Source organism: Chrysochloris asiatica, unplaced genomic scaffold, assembly GCF_000296735.1.
Source record: "Chrysochloris asiatica unplaced genomic scaffold, ChrAsi1.0 scaffold00103, whole genome shotgun sequence".
In the NCBI taxonomy this organism is placed as follows: domain Eukaryota; kingdom Metazoa; phylum Chordata; class Mammalia; order Afrosoricida; family Chrysochloridae; genus Chrysochloris; species Chrysochloris asiatica.
The window spans coordinates 11,602,363-11,625,206 of NW_006408621.1; the positions used below are offsets into that span (position 1 = coordinate 11,602,363).

Genomic DNA, 22,844 nt, shown 5'->3' on the forward strand with positions numbered 1-22,844 from the left:
GAATCAGCAATCAAGAAATCAAGTGCTATATGGCATTGGGCAAATCTATTGTAAAAGACTTCTTTATAAAGTGTCAGTTTGAGGACTGAGATGTACCTGATATTTTAGTCTCCTCATATTCATGTAAAAGTTGGACGGTAAATAAAGGAAACCCATAGAAAATCGATACATTTGAATTATGGTATTGGCAAGGAACGTTGAAAGAATCATGAATTGCCAGAAGAACAAACATCTCTGTCTTGGAAGAAGTACATTCAGAATGCTGCTGAGAAGCTAGGATGGAACTTTGGACACCTTGTTAGGAGGGACTAGTCTTTGGAGACAGACATCATGCTTGGTAAAGTGGAGGGTCAGCAAAAAAAAAAAAAGAGGAAGCCCCCAACAAGATGGGTTGACTCAGTGGCAGCACAAGGGGCTGAAACATAGCAACAATTGTGAGGATCATAGAAGATCAGGCAGTGTTTCCTTCTGTTGTATATAGAGTTGCTAGGAATCAGAACTGACTCAAGGACACTTAATAGCAGCATGAGCCAGAATCAACTCAGTGGTAGTGGGTTTTGGTTTTGGGTTTGATTTTAAGAAGACACTAGTTTGTGTGGGAGTCCTTGTGTGGCAATTGTAGGATGCTCATTGGACTAGAAGGTCAGAAGTTAAACCCACCAGCTGCTCTTAGAAACCCTATACAGGGTTACTATGAGTGACAACCAACTCGAGGATACACAACAGCAACAACACTTTGTGTGTGTAACCTGTTGTGTAATGTTCAGGGACCTCTGTTGGTGAATGATCCTTTCTTTGCTTCCTGGCACCCTACCTGTGCTGTGGTCACCAGCATCCTTAGAGTTCTCACCTACTGTTCTGCACTTTGCTTTCTTAGAATATGGTTCATGTCCTGGTCACCTTGCTTCACTCTAGATGTGTCTATAAGTTTTCTGTTCTTGGGCAATCTGTAATTTGCCTTCTTCTTTTCCTCCCCCAGGGTTATTTGCTCAATCTGTCTCAAGATATAGCCATGCTGTGCATAACCACCTGGCAAATCACCTCCAATCTGTAACTTCCCATGTTGACTGTTGTCATTCAGTTTGATCTTCCAATGTTCTATCTAATCTAATGCTTCATTCTTTTATTGCTCAGGGTTCTAGGAATGTCATCTCTATCGATTTCACTTGTTTTATCAGCTCTTTGCTGTAGGGTGGGCCACATGTTGTGCCTGGCTAAGCCATCATGGTGGAGCACTTCCTGGACCATTTACTTTTGGTGTACTCTACAGGTGTGGCGCTGGACTACGAAACTCACCAACTGCTCCTTGGAAACACTGTACAGATTCACTGAGTCAGAACCGACTTAACACTTAACAACAGCAGCAGCTGTCATTTGGGGATTTCTTTACAGTAGATATTTGCATTAATTCCATTATTTCTTTATCTCATGTTAAGCAGTCAACAAATAATTGTGAATCAACTGTTTGGAACTGACTCCATGGTACTTAACAACTGTTTAAGGAAGTAAATTTTCAAATAATCCTTGCATATCTGAAAATGTTTTTATTTTATTGTTGTGCTTTGTTGCTATTTTAATGATATAAAATCCTAGGTTTAGAATAATTATCCCTCAGAAATTTGAAGGCATCGTTCCATTGTCTATTAGCATCCAGTGATGATATGGAGTGTTATGCCATTCTAAGTTTCATTCCTTTGTAGGTAGCAGATTTTTACTTTGTGAAATTTAAGATGTTTTCATCCTTGGTGTTCTGAAATGTATGATTTGTCTGTGTGTTTCCTTCATTGTGATGGATACTCAGTACATTAACCTGAAGACTTAATACCTCTTAACTCTGGCAAATTTTATTCTATTTTTTCCTCTCTCCAACTTTTTGTGTCTTCAAGTTCTCAGAACTTGGTTTTTGTTCCATGTTCTGAGAGATTTGTTCTATTTTATTCTCCAGCTCTTCTATTAAAATCATTTTGATAGTGACATACTTAATATTCAAGAACTTTTTTATTGTTTGTGTTGATCACTGTTTCATATACAAGGGGAATTCACAATTGGTGAAAAAACTCCATTATCTTTTCATTGCATTTATCCATGAACTTTTTGAAGCCTTTTGAATATACACATGAGTGTGTATTGTTTCACAGCTGCATGTCTTAAATTTTGCTGGGTATGTTTACAGCTTTTTTCCTCCCTCCCAGCATTTTGACTTTGCTATCCTTACTGCCATCTGGCCTTTGTTTTTGATGAGAAATTAGCTGTTGACCTAATTGGGGTTTCCTTGTAAGAGTTGTTTTTTCTTGTTTTCAAGATCCTGTTTTTGGCTTTACATATATTTTGACCATGATGTATGTAAAGCTTGTGTTTATTCTATTTGAAGTTTTTTGAGCTTCTTAACCTATGTGGTTGTTAAGTGTCATCGAGTCATCATAGTGACCCTGTACAGGGTTTCCAAGGAGTTGTTGGTGAACCTTATACAGCCAGCCTAGTGGTTCAAACCAACCTGCAGCACCATGCCAGAACTCCTCTTGGATATGTAGGGTATTATTCTTCGTCAAATTAGGGAAATTTTCAGCTGCAATTTTCAAGTATTTTTTTTTTCTACTCTTTTTTTCTCTGCTGAGCATTGTGCTCTTTTAATAATGATCTATATGAGATCAAATTGACGACAGTAACTCTAAAGCACAGAAGAGAATTTTAAGGGGCAGAAAGTCTGTGTGAGACCCATTATATGTATGTTGACACGCTTAATGGTGTTTTGTAGATCTCTAAGTCTCTGTGTTCATTTCATCCTTTATTCTCTCTGTTGGTATATTATCAAGTTCACAGATTTTTTTTTTTCCTTTGGCAGTTCACATCTACTCTTGAGTCCTTCTAATGAATTTTTCATATATGTTGTTATAGTTTTCAACTCTAGAATTTCCATTTGTTTTTTTAACAATTTCTGTCTCCTTATGAGTTATTTAAACATTATTTTCTTTATTTCTTTGAATATATTGATAATAGCTGCTTTCAAGTGTTTGTCTATTAAGGCCAATATCTGGGTCCTCTCAAAGACAGTTCCTATTCCATGTGTACAGATCACTCTGCAGGAAGTAGATGAGGCTTTCTGCTCTTGGAAAAGATTTATAGCCTCAGAAACCCTATTCACTATGAGTTGAAATGGGCTCCACACCACTTAACAACAACAACAAACAAATCACTTTCCTGATGCTAAATTTATACATGGCTTGGTAGCTTTTTTCAAAGTTCAAGGTGTTTTCAGCCATCAGGTTCATCAAGGGAGTGCTAGTTTGCACATACTTCCTGGTTACTCCTGAGTGGATACAACCTTGCATATGCATACAGTCCTATACAGCCTTTAAGATGAGCAGGGAAAAGTTTGATTTCAGCAGGTTTCTTTTTGGGTATGTCTTTACCATGCTCTCTAATGGATTTCTGGTTAGCTTGCTATTTTGCTTGTCTGTATTATTATCTAGAAGTACAGTGGTTAAGTACTTGACTGCTAACCAGAGGGTTAACAGTTTGAACCCAGTAGTCGCACCATGGAAGAAACATGTGGCAGTCTACTTCTGTCATGATTTGCAGCCTTGGAAACTCTATAGGGTCAGTTTTACCTTGTCCTAAAGAGTTGCTGTGAGTCGGAACCAACTTGATAGCAGTTTGGTTTGACTTGGATTTACTTGGTTTAGTATTAGAATCACAGACAATACTTAGTCTTCTCTGATTGCTCTCCACTGGGATCCCTATTATTATTATTATTATTTTCATTTATTTATTTATTTATTTTTATTCTTGACCATCATGTTTATTTGTTCCATTAACAGAAATATAATTTATCAAAACTCAGAATAGTTTCCCCAGTTTAAGGATGAATTATTAAAATTCTCTTTGAGACTATCCCTTTGTCCATCTATTTCAGATGTCGCCTTACAATATTTCCACTCATCATTTATCTATATGGTTAAGTTCCAAATACCAGATTGTTATGCAAAAATCAGCATAGGTGCAAATGAAGGATGACTACATAAAATCACAAAAAAAGAGGATGAGTACAATATTACACAACTGCCAAAGTACGTTATAACGTAATTTCCAAACTGCTTAGAGTCATAGCTCAGCCAAGTTGACATATAAGATCCCTATTATTTTTAACAGCACTTCTGAGTATGGATTTTTCCACACTGCTCTAAATTGTCAGCCCTCTCAAGTGGCCATTTAACCCTGAGTTCTCACAGTTTCTTACATCCATCCTGGGCATGTACCCTCTGCTATATGGGGCCAAGAGTCCTGGCATGGCACTGTGGGCTAATGCGCTGGACTGCAAATTCTGTTTGAACTGCAAGATTGGCAGTTCCTCGTAAACCCTATACAGGGTCACTATGGCACTTAACATAGCAACTGACTCAACGGCACTTAACAACAACATCATATGGAGCCAGAACCCTGGGAGGAGGCGATAGGAACTGCTAGTTCTCATAGGTTGCCTTGCCTACCCAGCATAGACTTTTTGCAACTTTGAGTACTGACATACTGTAGACTCACACTGTTCTTATCAAAATTCAGTGCTTAGCAAAATTCACTGTTCTTAGCAAAATTCACTATTTTAGCAAAATTCATTGTTCTTAGCAAAATTCAGCATTCAGTGCTTTTCAATTCTTGTATGCTATTTACTCAATTTCTAGAGACTTTATTTTTTTCTTTTTACTGTTTTGTTCAGTTGTATCAGTGTTAACTGGGGAGATGATTTGCTGATTCACATAACCATTCTGCCTGTGGCATTATTTTTTTCCTCCATAATGAGGTAGAAGACATGGGAGCTAGCTGATAGAATCAGTTGTTGTTGTTGTCAGGTGCCATCGAGTCGGAACCAACTCATAGCGACCCCATGCACAGCAGAATGAAACAATGTCCGATCCTGGGCCAACCTCACCACCACTGCCACGCTTAACGCCATCAGTGATGCCACCCGGCCAATCCATCTCGTTGAGGGTCGTCCTCTTTTTCTCCTACCCTCCATCTTACCCAGCATGACATCCTTCTCCAGTGACTGTTCCCTCCTGACAATATGTCCAAAGTATGAGAGACGAAGCTTAGCCATCTTGGCCTCCAAGGAACACTCTGGCTGCACTTCTTCCAAAACAGATCTATTGGTTCTTTTGGCAGTCCATGGCACTTTCAGTATTCTTCTCCAACACCACAACTCAAAGGCATCAATTCTTCTACGATCTTCCTTATTCACTGTCCAGCTTTCACATCCATTAGAGGTTATTTAAAATACCATGGCTTGTGTCAGGCTCACCTTAGTCCTCAACCTTACATCTTTGCTCTTCAGACAGAATCAGTTACTTCTCACTAACTCTGACATTGGACTGGCTACTATGGAATAATTCTGGCAAATCATTTGCCCACCTCTGCTGCAGTCCCTTCTTAAGTGTTCTAAGTTGTTATTTCCTCTGCATTTTATCTCTCATCAGGCTTTTTTTCTATCTAACAGTAATATTTTGCAATGTTTTGAGGACTAATGGTATCTCTTCCAGTGGTCTTCCTGTTTCAGGTTTTTTCCTTTACTATGACTCTCTTTTTAGAGAAGGAAGATAAATACTTGTGCTCGGGTTTTTATTTTAAAATTTGTTTTACTACCTTTATTTTGAGTAATCATGTGTATTGATCTGCAGTGTTTAAGCTGACATTTCCTTGGAAAAATTTTACTATTTGCTCCTCTAGCCATTTTATGAATGCATTATTTCCTGAAATGTCAAAAAAAAAAAAAAAAAAACCCTCATTCTTTACTACTTATACTTGCTTCTTATTATAATCATGCTCTCTCCTAAGTTATTTTTATTTCTAATGTTTCTCATGCTTCCCAGAATCATTAATTTAAAATATATAGAAAGTGTTTTGAAGCTTCTTTAAATCTCTTGGCACCTACCTGTGTGTGACTGTCAGACTTTTCTGAAGACCTATTAAAAGCAAAAAACCAGAAACAAATCATTCATTTTCTAATTTTATACTATAATGAATTTTGATGGGTTTTAACAAAGGAATAATTGAGGCTATCACCAATAGCTGACACTAGGAGTGAAGCATAATCATTTTTGTGCTACTGCTATTAAGTTGGCTCCCACTCATGCCCACCCTATTATATGGGACTTGACTGTTATAATCCATAGAATTTTCATGGGCTGATTTTTTAAAGTAGATTGCCAGTCCTTTCTTCCTACTATGTCTTAGTCTGGAAGCTCTGCTGAAACCGGTTTAGTATAGTAGAATCACTCAGGCTTCCACTGGATAGGCAAGCGGTGATTGTGTTAAGGGTGTACTGACCGAGACTCACACCCAGGTCTCCCACCTGCAAGGCAAGACTTCTACCACTGATTTAACTATTCTTTTAGCCGTGAGTTTATTTTAGCTAGAATTAAAAGCAAAGCAGCAGGAGGGAGAGACAGAGTGAGATGGGAGAAGAGAGAGAGAGCTAGGTGCTCTTGATGAAATTTTTATTAAAGTCATGGATGGTTCCATAGGTTCAAGGACTACCTTTACTTCAAACTGAGTGGGAAGGCAGCAAGTTTAGATGCTTTAAGTACTCAGGAATTTTCAAAAATGTTTAAATAGAGTCTAGAGGAAAAGAGTTTGATCCATCTCAATATAATTGTATGTGTGCAAAAATATATACAACAAAGCATATACTCATTCAACTGTTTTTAAATCATTGTTCCTTGGTAGTGGTTACATGCTTCAGAGTGTGTCTGTCACCTTTCTCACTATCTCCACCCATAGACTTTCTACCCATAGACAGTTCTCATCTGTGCTTTAGAGTTACTGTTGTCAATTTTATCTCATATAGATAATTATTTAAAAGAGCACAATGCTTAGGCAAACGTTATTGAGTTAAACTATTGTTTAAAGATGACTTCATAGGGTAACTTCAGTTTGAATTTTAAAAAGTTGCTTCAGGCAATACATTCAGGGATTCCTCCAGTCTCAATGTATCCAGTAAATCTGGCTTTCAATGGACTTTTAGTGTTACCAAAAGTGAGCAGTTTTAGAATAAGACATAAAAAAGTATATAAAAAAACAGGGTGCCTGTTGGTAAAGCTTGGAAGAATATGTACAAGAGGAGTTCCTGAGCAGATTCCTGGGTCCATCTCTGCAGATTCTACTTTAGTTGGTCTTACGAAACTACCAGCTGCTCCGCGGGAGAAAGATGAGGCTTTCTGCTCCCGTAAAGATTTACAGCCTCGGAAACCCTGTTCAGGGTCGCTATGGGTCAGAACCGACTCGATGGCACTTAACAACAACAACCCTGTAGAGCTCAGTTCTGCTCTGATGTACATGAGATTACCATGGTTTTCATTAACTCAATGACATTTGGTTTGTTTTGGTTTGAGATGAGACTTGTGGACCTCTGTCATCTTTCCCTCCTTTTCTTCCTTTACAGCTTCCCAGGTCGTTCTGAGATACAATCATGTGTGGGGACCATGGGTATAATTATCCATTCTACCTGTATTTAAATTACTTTCCCAGTTTCTAAGTGGTCATTTTTCTGTCCTTAAATATGTCCAGTGGCAAGTGAAATCACTACTGCCTTAGGTAGCCCATTCTATCCTTGAGTACAGTCAGCCCTTAATATCTGTGGGGATTTGTCCCAGGACTGCTGTGCATACAAAAATCTACAGAAGCTCAGCTCCTTACATGAAATGGTGTAGTATTTGCATATAGCCTACATACACTGCACAAACACATCCTCTAGGGTGTATTATGTAAATCATTTCTAGATTGCTTACAATACCTAATACAATTTAAATGTTGTGTAAATAGCCGTTTGTTCCCTATTAACCTTTGAGAGATTGCTTTGACCACTTAATTGATTCTTGTCACCCCTTCCCTCCTCTCCTAATATTGTTGATTAGTGGTTGGTTGAATCTACTTGTGGAATCCATGAGTTTGGAGGACCACTTTAGTTGGAAAGGTCCTTATACTAGCGAGACATCTGTCCATGTAATGTCTGCCTATTGATTATTGTTTTAGTCCCTTCTTGTTAAGTACCGTCGAGTCAGTTCAACTACTAGCAATCCTGTATAGGATTTCCAGGGAGCAGCTGGTGGGCTTGAACCACCAACTTTGTGGTTAGTCCATTGTTTATCCTACAGCACCACACCAGGACTCCTTTGGACAAAGTTCTTGTTAAAGTGCCCCTTAGATCTATCATAAATCGTTTTTTTACATGATTGACTATACAGAATTTGAAGACACCTGCCAAGTACCCCAATGATCTTAGCATCTCAATTTTCTTAAATATTTGTTTGCTTAATCAAAGTGCAGAGATACAGATAGTTTTTTTTCAAGGTTAAAAATAGAAAATCGACTCACCAATTCCCTTCAGAGTAAGTCACTATTAATTCTGTATATTATTTTGATATTTACCTTAAGATCTCTGCCAAAAAAAGTTTATATTGCTGTTTTTTTCATTTTTCTTAACTTCACTCTTCAAGGAAATATCTTTTAGTAGATGAAAAATATTTTGTTTTTGTCTCATAGGTTAAGAGCAGGATTATGTGATCGCTGTGCAGTAACTGAAGAACATATGCGGAAAAAACAGCAAGAGTTTGAAAATATCCGACAACAGAATCTTAAACTTATTACAGAGCTTAGTGAGTTTCTTTTCTTCATTTATTAAGTCTTTAAAGCATAATGTCCTATTGTTACTGCCTTCTACTAAATTGGTTGCAATCAATTGAATAATGTTTGCATGTATTTTTTTCTAATTTTTCCTTTTTGTAAATTCAATCTCATGGTTATTTTTATAAGAAATACTGATAGAAAAAAAGGCTGTGCACATTGTCCACTTTGACCTTAAAGTTGTTCTCACTATTAGAAAACAAAAAGTAAATGAATTTCCTTTGGATATGTCATACATGTCAGTTGATTACTCAGTAAAGATCAGTGCAAATTAATTTAACTTGATTTAGTGTTCTACAAAGATTTGTATTGTATAAGTTTTCATGACTGACACTTTTGGATATACTATTTTCAGTTTATTCTTACCTGTTAAATGTGGCAGTACTTTTTTCTTAGCTGCCTTCTCTTAACCTCTGCATCGTCTAACAACTGTTCATCTGTCTTGGTGACCATTATTTGGATTCTCCATAAGTAACTCAAAATTAGCTTGTCCAAATGTAATTAATTAAGATCTATTCCACACTAATTTTATCTTCTGGATTTTTTGTTGTTGTTGTTCTATTAAGCTATTGGTCTGGTTACTTAAGGAAGACTATACTAGGGGCCTTCAGAAAGTTCATGGAAATATTCCACTGTCTTTTCATTCCATTTTCCCATGAACTTCTGAAGGCCTTCATATTAATATGTACTCATTATTTTAAAAATTGATAGAATATAGTTTTATTTAGTTCCCAAAGGAAACTACTGTTAACAGTCTGATATGTATCATTCCAGTTCCAAGTTTGTCTATGTTTTTATCTCCTTTACCAACCCCCTTTTTGTCACTTTTAAACTGTAACGGGATTATGTTATATTTCCTGTTCTGACACTTTCTTTTTCACTTTAGACTATGCCTTGGAAGTCTTTACATATGAAAATTTTGAACTTATAGAACCTATGTTGTGTATTTGTGAATATGTGCATTCATGTATTTAGGAATAAAAGTATATTAGGAGACCCAGAACCAAACTCATTAGCATTGAGCTGATTCTGACTCAGGACAAAGTAGGCCTCCAGCATTTCCAGGGCAGTAATCTTTGTGGAAAAACAGGCTGCTACATTGTTGTTGTTTTTTCACAGAATCGCTCCTGGGTTTGAACCACCACCTTCCACTTAGCAAATGAGCTTCTAATCACTGTACCATCTGAACACCTTACCTTAATATCAGTGAGCATAGTTGTATCCTAGTAAATACAGTTGAGGTTTACAGTCATTAATGGTATTAAGTGCCTCCTAGTCGGTTCTTTTTCATTGCAACTGCCCTGTATAGGGTTTTCCAGGAGCAGCTAGTGGGTTTGAACTGCCGACCTTGTGGTTTGCAGTCCAGTGCTGATCCACAGTGCCACAGCAGCAGTCTACAATCATCGTCAGTACTAGAAATAATCTATAATAATAGCTGCATTATAGAATGAATTTTTAGCAATTTAAACTGCCTGAAAAACAACTGAAAAAGCTTAACAAAGCAAAAAAATAATTTGACTAGTTGTTAAGGACTAAGACTGTTCTTTTAATGGCTGCATTATATTTCCTAGTATAGATGTGGAATCCTGGTATGGTGCTGTAAGATAAGCACTGGATTGGAAACTGATCAAAAAGTATAATTCCTTTATCTAAGAAGAAATGCAAACTGAAGATCATGTGAAAGGACACTTGCCCTAACTAGTATAAGGAGAATGCAAATTTTTCACTCACCAGATTAAATTGATCATTCAATTAATGCATTCTTCACAAAACTGAAGAACCTATCTATACGGAAACAGGCATCCTTAAGCTCTCAAAACAACAACAAAAAACTAAGCTGTCATTAGTATGAGAAAGGTTAAACCAATCATGTTTAGTCAAACCAATTACTTGTTCAGTCCCCAGGTATGTAAACCTTTGATTTACATACAGCATGCATGAACCAAGTTTCCTGTTGCCCTATTTGCCATTTGTCTTTTTAAATTAATTAAAGAGCCTTTGTATAATTTTGCTGTTAACTGTTGTTGTGTGGGTTCCAAATGACTGGTATAGCACTGCTGTGTAATGCACTGGACTGCAAGGTCGGTTTGAATCACAAAGTCGGCACTTCAAACTCACCAGCTGCTCCTCAGAAACCCTATACAGGGTTGCTATGGGTCGGAATTGACTCGATGGCACTTAACAACAACATTGTGGTGCACAGGAGAAAGATGAGGCTCTTGGCTCCCGTAAAGATTTACAGCCTCGGAAACCCTGTACAGGGTTGCTATGAGTCAGGACCGACTCCACGGCACATAACAACAACAAAAGGAACCTTGCAGTTCAAACGGCTTTGCAGTCTGACACATTAACCCACAGCGCCACACCAGAATTCCACAGCACCACGTTAGGACTTTGTATATTGGGGAATGACTATTAACCCTTTGTTATCTATTCTGTACAAATACTTTCTGTCAGTGTCTATTGCCCATTATCTGGAGTCCTGGTGTGGCACTATAGGATAAACACTTGATTGCTAGTCACAGGGTCAGCATTTCAAACCCACTAGCTGCTCTTCGGAAACCCTATACAATGTTATTATGAGTCAGAATCGGCTCAATGGCACTTAACAACAACATTGTTGAGGTTAGTTTAGATTTTCTCTTAACAAATAGAAATCTTGTGTATTTTTTTGTCTTGATAAAAAAAGGTTTTCTACATCAAAATTATGTAAATATTCTTTCATTGTTTTTACTGTCTGTACACAAACATACTTTTTCAAAATTCAGATGTTTAATTCCTGAAATTTTTAGCATAGATTGTGAAATAGCTGTCTATCATCTTTAGGGTCTAGGCATTCATCCTCAAGCTGCCTCTTGGTCACAAAAAGGTGACTGCTGCTTTTTCAGACCTCATGCTTTCATTTCAGACAGGAAGAAAGAAAGATGAGGCAAAAAGCTGAAAGGGGCATGCTAGCAGAATCATTTTCCTTAAGATAAAGAATTAGATTTCCTGTAAGCCTTGCCTATTAACGTTTGCTTAAATCTTATTGGCTAGACATTTCTCCCCTACCCCCATTTCCAAGTCATTTGAAGAGGGCTAGGGATTTGAAGGGAGTTGCAGATGGAGACTGAGTCAGGCCCACTGTATGTGCTATAATTTCTGTAGTTTTTTGTATGTTTTGGTACTTGGTCAAAAAAGTTTCCTTATACTGAAATATCTTCCACATTTACTTTTCTAGGTAAATTTTAGAGTGAGCTTATTATGTTCTATAAAATACCTGATGGGAATTTGTTTGGGAGTATATTAACAATTTTGGAAGAATAAACAGCTTTATTATAGTTAACAATCCCTTTATAGAACTTTGAGAAGTTTTTCTTTTTGCCATAGTCTTTTATGTTAAAGCTTTGTAGTTTCTTCATATAAACTTTATACATTTCCTTTTAAGTTTGTTTCTGTGTATTTTATGTTTGTTGTCATTCCAAATGCATTTAGGAAAAAGAAACCGTTTTTTCTGTACAAGTATAGGGGGCAATACTGGTTTTAATGGCCTTATATTTGGCTACCCTTCTACACTTTTCTAGTTAGCTCTAAGTTTCTGTGAGTTATTTAGGTAAAAATATCATCTACAAATCATGACAACTTTACTTTATTCCTTCAATTATTTTTATAATTTCTTTTCGATGTGGTTATTTTTTTCCTGGCATAATGCATTAGCTAAGGGTTTTAGACTATTGATAATTATAGTAGCATTTGATGACAGGAAGACTATTAACATTTCATTTTTCATTGTCTTCTCTTGAAACATGAAATCAAGTTAAATACCTTTTCTTCTGTTATTGTTTTGCTAAGAGTTTTATTTAAAATGAGTTTTTCCAATTCTTAGCATCTGTTGAGTGGATCACAGTCTGTTAGTGTGTCTTACTGTGGTGGCTTGCATGTTGTTGTGATGCTAGAAGCTATGCAACCAGTATTTTAAATACCAGCACGGGTATACCGTAGTGGACAGGCTTCAGTTGAGTTTCCAGAGTAAGACATACTATGAGGAAGAAGAGGAGAACTACTGAATGTTTAGCCACTGAAAACCTAATGAATAGCATTAGAACACTGTCAGATAGTATCAGAATATTGAATATTGAAACATGATGAGTAGCATGAAAATATTGTGAGATACAATGCCAGAAAATGAACCCCTCAAGTTGGAAGGCCTCAAAGAGCTGCTTCCTCAAAGTAGAGTTGACTGAAATGAGTAAAGCTTTCAGGACCTACATTTGCTGATGGAGCACAACTCAAAATGAGGAGAAGCAGTTGTCAACACCCATGAATAGTCTGAACGTGGAATGTATGAAATATGAATCCAGGAAAATTGGAAGGTGTCAGAAATGAAATGGAATTCATAAAGATCAGTATCCTAGGTATTAGTGGCCTGAAATGGATGAGTATTGTCCAGTTTGAATCTGACAATCATATGGTGTGCTATGTTAGAAATGACAAATTGAAGAGAAATGTTGTCACATTCATCATCAAAAAGAATATTTCAACCTCTATCTTGAAGTATAATGCTGTCTGTGGTAGGATAATATCTGTAGACCTACAAGTGCAGTGGCTTCACACAATAAGCACTGGACTACGAACCACACAAGGTCTGTGGCTCAAACCTGCCAGCCTCTGGGCAGGGGAAAGATGAGGCTTTCTGCTCCCACAAAAGAATTGAAGCCATAGAAGCCCTTACAAAGTCACTATGAGTCAGAACCAACTCAACTGTACATAACAACAACAAAGCATATCAGTTAATACCACTATTATTCAAAGTTATGTACCAACTACTAAAACCAGTAATAATAAAATTGAATTCTACCAACTTCTTTACTTTGAAACTAGTCAAGTGTACTGTCAACATACATTGATAATTACTGGTGATAGGAATGCAAAGCTTAGAAACAAAGAGGAGAAGGATCAGTAGCTCAGAAACATGTCATCAGTGGTAGAAACGATGCCAGAGATCTCATGAGAGAATTTTGAAAGACCAGTAACTTTTTCATTGCAAATACCTTTTTGTTAAACAACACAAAAGACTTCCTCATGGACCTCACCAGAAGGTATACACAGAAATAAAACTGACTTACATCTGTGGGAAGAGACAGTTCAAAAGTGCCATATCATCAGGCAAAATAAGGCCAGGGAGAGACCTTGGAGCAGACCATCAATTGCTCCTATGCAGGTTCAGGCCGAAGCTGAAGAAATTTAAAACAAGTCCACAAGACTAAAACTTAGACCTTGAACATATCCCACCTGAATTTAGATATCATCTCAAGAACAGATTTGGTACATAAGACACTAATGACTGAAGACCAGAAGACTGGGATGCCATCAAGAACATCACCCAGGAAGAAAACAAAATGTCATTAAGAGTACAGAAAGAAGGAAAAGATCAAAATGGATGTCAGGAAAGATTCTTGAAACTTTCTCTCCAACATAGAGATGTTAAAGAAAATGGAAGAAATGAAGAGGTAAAAGAGCTGAACAGAAAACTTAAAAGGGCAGCTCGAGAAGACATAGTCAACTATCGCAATGAAATTTTGCAAAGACCTGGAGTTAGAAAACCAAAAGGGAAGAACACACTCAGCATTTCTCAAGCTGAAAGAACTGAAAAAAAAAAATTCAAGCCTTGACTTGCACTATTGAAGGATTCTATGGGCAAAATATTGAATGATGCAGAAACCATCAAAAGAAGATGGAAGGAACACAGAGTAACTGTACCAAAAAGAAATGTATAGGAAAATGAAATGGTCAAAGTTCAACCATTTCATGAGATAGCATATGACCAAGAGCCAATGAGACTGAAAGAAGTCCATAGTGCACTAAAGATATTGGCAAAACAGGACTTCAGGAATTGATGGAATACAAATAGAAATATTTTAACAAACTGATGCAGCACTGGAGGCACTCACTCATCTATGCCAAGAAATTTGGAAAATGGCTTACTGGCCAGCTAATTAGAAGAGATCCATGTTTGTGCCCATTCCAAGGAGAGGTAACCTAATGTTATCAGACAATATCATTAATAGTGCATGCAAGTAAAATTTAGCTAACGGTAATTTTAAAACGACTGCAACCATACATTGACAGGGAACTGAAGCTGGATTCAGATGACGTGGATCAAGAGATACCATTGCTGACATGAGATGGATTTGGGCTGAAAGCAGAGACTACCAGAAAGATATTTACCTGTGCAAAGGCTTTTAGACTGTGTGGATCATGACAAGCTATGGACAACATTGTGGAGAACGACTGTTCTGAAACACATAATTTTGCTCATGAGGAAGCTGTACATAGGACAAGAGGCAGTTGTTGAAACAGAACAAAAGGACGCTGAATGGGTTAAAATCAGGAAAGGTGTGTGCCAGGGTTGTATTCCTTCACTAAGTCTGTCTGCTGAGCACATAATCCAAGTGTCACGTTTTTCCCTAGTCCCTTTTGCTCTCAGGGGTCTAAAGAATTAGTCCCACTGAGTTGCCGCTACTTTGTCACACACAAACAATAAGCATTCATTTAGAATCTCTTTATTGCAAAGCTAAAGTATGCTTCAGAGAGAGAAGCGGGTCTTTCTCCACGAATGGAGTAGACCTGGTAGCAGTAAAGAGCATAGATTAGATTGTTGTTGTTAAGTACCGTGGAGTCAGTTCCAACTCAACAGTGACCCTGCACAGGGTTTCTGAGGCTGTAAATCTTTACAGGAGCAGAAAGCCTTACCTTTCTCCCGCGGAACAACAGGTAGTTTAGAACTGCTGACCGTGAGTTTAGCAGCCTGATTCGTAACCACTACACTACCAGAGCTCCTTTAGATTAGGTTAGGTCAAAGCAAAAGTGCACTTCAAAGGGAGAAGTGGGTCTGTCTCCACAAGAGGATAAGTTTTGGGGATGGGGTGCACTGGCTTGTAAAGGTATGGGGTCTTTTCCTCGTGGGGTGCGCTAATACATATTAATTAGGATTGGTATGTTGAATATTCATGTTTTTTTGTTTCTTTGTTTTTTAGTGAAAGGGCAAAGGCTTCTTGGAAATGGGGCGCTTTCTTCAGTTGTCAGATTTAGGTGCTATCTTTATGGGTCGTCTGCCTGTGACCAGCTACTTCTATCAGGATTTCAGGTTCTGAGATCCTTATCTCTGTCTCCAGGCTATTCTTGTCAATGCTATTCTTCTTGTAGGACTAGAGATGTCCTTCACCCTTTCAGGGGAAGCCAGGGTAAGAGAGGCCGAGAGCCCCAGGTTTCCTAACTTGTCCTTGACACAAGAAGCTGGATTATATGAAGAATGTGACATCAGTGTTGGAAGAAATCTCATTACCAACCTGCAATATGCAGTTGATACAACATTGCTTGTTCAAAAACAACAGACAGCCTTCTGTATGAGTTGCACCTCAATGTAAAGAAAACAAAAATTCTCATCACTGGACCAATAAATAACATAGTAAAAGGAGAAAAGATGAAATTGTCAAAGACTTAATTTTTCTTAGATCCACTCTGAACATTCATAGCAGAAGTCAAGAAATCAAATGATACATTGCATTAGGCAAATCTGCTGCACAAGGCCTCTTTAAAATGTTCAAGAGAAAAAAATACAGTTTGAGGGCTAAGGTGTGCCTAGCTCAAGCCATGGTATTTTCAGTAGCGTCATATGCATGTCAAAGTTGACAATGAATAAGGAAGACCATAGAAGAATTGATGCATTTGAGTTTGGTGTTGGAGAAGAATATTAAACATATCATGGACTGCTAAAGAACAGATCTGTATTGGAAGAAGTACAGTGAAAGTGCTCCTTAGAAACCAGGATGGTGAGACCTCATGTCTTATACTTTGGACATGTGATCAGGAAGGACCAGCCCCTTGAGAAGGATTTGTTGCTAGGTAAAGTAGAGGGACAGCGATAAAAAGGAAGACCCTCAACTAGATGGATTGGCACCATGGCAGCAGCAGTGGGCTGAAGAGTAACAATGATTGTGAGGATGGTGTGGGACTGAGAAGTGTTTCCTTCTGTTATGTATAGGATTGTTATCTATGAGTCTGAGCCCACTCACTGTCACCTAACAACATTGAGTGGATCACAGAATTATCTTTCCTTTAGCATGTTAATGTAAGGAACCCTGATTGCTTAGTGGATTAAGAGCTGGGCTGCTAATCAAAAGGTCACTAGTTTCAAGATACCAGCCTCTCTGTGGAAGAAAAATGAGGCTTTGTACTCTGATAAAGATTTTTTTGTCATTGTGAAGTGCTGTCGAATTGGTTCAGACTGACTCACAGTGACACTATATAGGGTTTCCAAGGAGGGCTGGTGATTTTAAACTGCCAGCCTTGCAATTCATCGACTAATGGGTTATCCTGCAGTGCCGCAGCCTCTCAAATGCTCAAGGTTAGTAGTTCGAATTTATCTCTTGCTCCCTTAAATACATACAGCCTCGGGAACCCTATATAGGATAGCTGTGAGTGGAAACCAACTTGGTGGCACATAACCACCATGAAGGACCTACTGGATGGCAGTGGGCTTGGCTTTTCCTTTTGTGTGTTAATGAAGCAGGATTGTTGTTGTGAAGCACCTTCCAGTGTGTTCCCACTCATACCAACCATGTATAGGGTTTCCAAGGAACAGCTCATGGGTTGGTAGACCTTGTGTTCACAATCCAGAGCTGATACTACTGCACCACACCACACCACACCACACCAGAAGTATGTTAAAGAAGATTCTTTACTATGTTAATGAGGCAGGATTACAGTGGGATGTAATACCCTCCTTACTCAATCCTAGCCCAGATTCAAAGGAAGTTTCCCAGGGGTGTAGCCTGCATCACCTTTTGTCTTTCAAGGAATCAAGCCAGCAGACAGATACCATCTGACTACCACCAAGAATTGGGCATGTATGAACCACTAAGTAGGCCGTCCAAATTCAAATTCATTAAAATTCACATCTTGGAAACTATATAGGGTTGCTATGAGAGGGACCCAAGTCAACAGCACTTAGCAAGGACAACATGGTAGGAACTGGTGTAACTGTAGCCTAAGTACTGAACCACAGGTCGGTTTGAAACCCAAGGTGGCAGTTCAAGCCCATCAGCTGCTCCTCAGAAACCCTATACAGCGTCATTGAGTTTTTGAACCAACTTGATGGCACTTAACAACAACAACAACAAATCACTACTTCAGAGTCCCTGAATGGCTCAGTTGGTTAAACATTGGATGACTATGTACAAGTTAGTGATTCAAACCCACCCAGAGTCACCTCAGAAGTAAGATCTGGACATCTGCTTCATAAAGGTCACAGCCTTGAAAACTCTGCGTATCAGTTTTACTTAGTACATACTTTGCACATGTTATAATCAACACAACAGCAACTAACAACAACGATCACGTACTAATTACAAATTGTTTTGCTCAGAAGCGTTAACCCTGACTAATATAACAGAAAACAAAAATCCTCACCACTGGACCAATAAACAACATTCTTATCAACTGAGAAAAAAGATTGAAGTTGTCAAGGACTTCATTCTTCTTGGATCAACTATCAACACTCATAGAAGCAGCAGTCAAGAAATCAAATGATGTATTGCATTAGGCAAATCTGCTGCACAAGACCTTTTGAAAATGTTGAAGAGCAAAGATGTCAGCTTGAGGACTAAGGTGCACCTGATCCAAGCCATAGTGTTTTCAATAACCTTATATACATGCAAAAGCTGGCCAGTGAATAAGGAAGACCCATAGAAGAATTGACGCTTTTGAGTTATGGTGTTGGAGGAGAATATTGAAAGTGCCATGGGCTGCCAAAAGAACCAATAAATCTATTTTGGAAGAAGTGCAGCCAGAGTGCTCCTTAGAGGCCAAGATGGCCAAACTTCGTCTCTCATACTTCGGACATATTGTCAGGAGAGACCAGTCGCTGGAGAAGGATATCATGTTTGGTAAGGCTGAGGGTCAGAGAAAAAGAGGAAGACCCCCAACGAGATGAATTAGCCAAGTGGCAGCATCGATGGACTCAAGCATAGCAACTGTAGTGAGCTTGGCCCAGGATGGGGCAGTGTTTCATTCTGCTGTGCATAAGGTCGCTGTGGATTGATACCAACTTGATGGCACCTAACAACCCAACAACAGCAATAAAACAGAATTAGAAATCCTAATTCTTCATAATCTTTGAATATTTTATCAAAATTGTTTCTGATAGATGTTAATATAACTGTACTATGTGTCTTCTGAGCACACATTTATTATGTTTCTTCTTTTTCATATTTAAGTGAATGAAAAGAATACTCTACAGGAAGAAAATAAAAAGCTTTCTAAACAACTGCAACAGAGAATTGAGTAAGTATTTTTCCCAAATTACTTCAGAAAACTTAAGGGTTTTTTGTTGTTTATAACTTTTCTCTTTATTTTACTTTAGCTGTCCAACCTGTAGAGATAAGTTAAGAATTTCACATTTAAAATTTGCAAAGTTCTGCAGTAAAAGATGGAAACAAAAACACTATATTTTGTTTTGTATTTGGGGAATGAATATATATGAAGAATGAATCTCTTCAACTAATATATGAATATATATAGAAAATATTAGAGTACTTTAATTTAAAACTCTGTAATGGTTTACCTGAGAGTGCAGTGGTTCCATAGGATAAGCACTACACTGTGAACCACAAGGTTGGAGGTTCGAGCCCAACAGCCACTCTGTGGTAAAAAAATGAGACTTTCTGCTACCACAAACATTTTTTTAAAAAACTCAGAAACCTTATACACAGTTGTTATGAGTTGGAACCAACTGGAAGGTATTTACCAACAACATGGTTTATTATAAAAGAGAACTATTGACATGCATGTAAGTCCTTGGGTTACAAATTGCAAATTTATAGGTAATTTATACTTAACCTATGTAAATATGTAAATTTGCCCACACTTTGAAACAATTGAACCTACCCCTGTTGTTGTTGTTGTTAGGTGCAATGGAGTCAGTACCGACTCATAGTGACCTTATATACACAGCAGAAGGAAACACTGCCCGATCCTGGGCCAATCTCACTACTGTTGCCACACTTGAGTCCATCAATGCTGCCACTTGGCCAAAATCCATCTCTTTGGGGGTCTTCCTCTTTCTCTCTGACCCTCAGCCTTACCAGACATGATATCCTTCTCCAGCAATTGGTCCCTTTACTTGCAACAAATTCTTCTTCATAGTCCCCTTTGCTTACTGCACTGCAGCTTTTAAATCATTGAAAAGACTTCTTTTTTTTGCACTAAAGGAAGGCTAATAATAATAACTGTGTGTACTTGTGCTGACTTACCAAAAAATTCACCTTAAACATACACTTAGGAACAAATCTTGTTCATAACCTGGAGACTGTGTGCATTTTTGTTTCAAATCAATATTTGAATTTTGTTACCTACCTCCCTTCTAGTCCTGTTCCAGAAACTTTGTAAGAGCAAACTAAGTATTTTCTACTTTATTGTTCTCAAACCTAGAGATATTCCTCTCTCTGTTCCTCTCCTCTTCCCAACCCCTGCTTCCTTTTAAAGTATAAAAATGCTAATTTGTTTCCTGTGTGCCACTTGCTCTTCTGTATGTCTTAAGTTTATTTTTAATCTTCAGTGATTCTACAAAGTAACTTTATGAGCCCTACTTTACGGATGGGATAGCTACAGTTTACAAAAGTCAAGTAACTTACCTGTGGTCTCACAGTAGGTATTGAGACCTTCACTCACATCCTATCTTCTGCCTTGAAAGCCTTTGTTCTGTGCAGCACTGTCTCCTGGATGTGGTCTAACTAATATGGCCAGGTTTTGTTGATAAGTGCTAGGGTTCACTAAGCTATCCTTTCCTGTTGTTGTTGTCAAGTGCCGTCGAGTCGGTTCAGACCCATAGCGATCCTGTACAGGGTTTCCGAGGGTGTAAATCCTTACGGGAGTAGAAAGCCTCATCTTTCTCCCGCGGAGCGGCTGGTAGTTTCGAACCACTGACCTTAAGGTTTGCAGCCCGATTCGTAACCACTACGCTAATGCCAAGATGTCATTTTGCAGAGCATAACATACACAAAACACTATCTATCTACCTATCTACATATACACATTGTTGTTGTTAAGTTCTATCAAGTCAGTTCCAACCAATAGTGACCCTGTATAGGGTTCTGAGGAGCAGTTAGTGAGCTTAAACCACCCTCCTTTCAGTTCAAATGTCTTTGTAGTCTGGTGCATTAACCCTCAGCGCCACACCAGGACTCCAAATAAATATGTATATGTATACGTATTTGTTGTTGTTAAGTGCTGTTGAGTCGGTTCCGACCCATAGTGACCCTGTATAGGGTTTCTGAAGAGTGACTGGTCGGTTTGAACTGTTGTCCTTGTCCTTCAAACAGACCTAGCAGTCCAGTGCATTATCCTGTAGTGCCACACCAGGACTCATGTGTACACACACACAGTGTGTGCACATACATCCACAGAGAGAGAGAATGCTTATCCACTCCACCAGTCACAGAAAACAAGTAGTAAATTCTTTGTCAAGGTCCTAACTTTTAGTACCTCTGTCAATTTAATTTTAGTCAAATGAAAGTTTTAGAAATTTTTTTCAAGTTGAATATTTATCACCTTACAAGTTATGTTGTTGGTCCTGGTTTTGCTTTCTGGAACCATATAGAACCTTCTTCCACTTGATGGCCCTTTATATGGACCAGGTTAGCTTGGTGAGCTCTGGGGTGGCATTGTAGAATAAGAATTAGACTGGTAACTACAAGGTAGTCAGTTCAAACCTACCAGCTGCTCTTGGAAACCCTATTACAGGGTCACTATGAATTGAAATGGACTTCTGGTGTGGTGTTGCTGGTTAATGCGGTAAACTGCAGTGTCATTTTGGGCCGTTAAGGCCAGCAGTTCCAACTCACCAGCTGCTCCTTGGAAACCCTCTACAGGGTCGATAGGAGTCATATCCCGACTCGATTGCACTTAGCAGCAACAACATGAATTGAAACTGACTTGACAGCACGCAGCAACAAGATCAAGGCCTTCTGGAATCTTTCTTACCTTCTCTAAAGTAAATATCCTCTGTTCCATTAACTGTACCTCATGTGGCATTAGAAACTCTTCAAAGTGCCATACCTCGTTAATGGTTTAGTCAGTCACTACCTTAATTAACAAGGAGCCTTGATAGCAGAGTAGATTACGAGCTGGGCTGCTAATTGTATGATCAGCAGTTCGAGTCTACCAGTCAGTCGCTTCTCAGGAGAAAGATCAAGCGGGCTTTCTACTCCTGTAAAGATTTATAGCCCCAGAAACTCTATACAAGGTTGCTCTGAGTTGGAATCAACTTGTGGTACACAACCACCACCACCACCACCATCTTAATTGTTATTGTTGATAAGTCTGTCGAATTGGTTCCAACTCACAGACACCCTGTATAGGGTTTCCGAGGAGCAGCTGATGAGCATTGGACTGGTAACCATAGGGTCAGTGATTCAAATCCACTAGCCACTCCTTGAAAACCCTGTACAGGATCACTGTGAGTGAGAAACGACTTGACAACACTTAACAAGAATAAGGCAATCTTAACTCATACCATATGTCGTTTTCACATGTTTACTACAGAAAGGATAAGGGAAGGTACCTACTTTTAGGTAAGTGTCAGACCTGGAATTTGAATCTAGATCTAGCTCAATTCAGATTTGCGTACACTTTTATAAAACTAAAAGCAGACCTGTTGCCATGGAGTTAATTCCAACCCATAATGACCAACTAAGACAGAGTAGAACTGCACCTCAGGGTTTCCAAGACTGTAATCTTTACAGTAGAAGGCCTGGTGGTGCTGTAGGCTAAGATGGGTCTGCTAACCAGAAAGTCAGCAGTTCAAACCTACTGGTAATTCTGTGAGAGAAAGATGAGGCTTTCTGTTCCTGTACAGACTGCAGCCTTGGGAACCCTTTATATAAAGTTGCTCTGAGTTGGAATTGACTCAGTGGCAGTGGGTTAATCATTACAATAGCAGACTGCTACATCTTTCACCCATGGAGCTCCACCAGGGTTTCTTGCTCTTTTATAGTTCCGTGCTAAAATAGACTAAAAAGGTTACCTACGTGTTGTCACTGTGTTGGTGGTAGAAATAGGCATCTGTCTATTCTGACTCAGTTCAGTGAGGCTTTTATATCTAGAATGTAAAAATTATGGTCACATTATTATAT

General features: G+C 38.4%; 1 protein-coding gene across 1 annotated transcript in view; it reads left to right on the forward strand.

Annotated features, from left to right (window-relative positions):
- Positions 1 to 22,844, forward strand: part of RBBP8 (retinoblastoma binding protein 8) — a 124,713-nt gene that overhangs the window by 32,489 nt on the left and 69,380 nt on the right. Inside the window, exons 4-5 of the mRNA XM_006867292.1 lie at positions 8,533 to 8,645; positions 18,930 to 18,996. Of these exons, the coding sequence (XP_006867354.1) occupies positions 8,533 to 8,645; positions 18,930 to 18,996 (180 nt within the window). The remainder of the gene's footprint in view (positions 1 to 8,532; positions 8,646 to 18,929; positions 18,997 to 22,844) is intronic.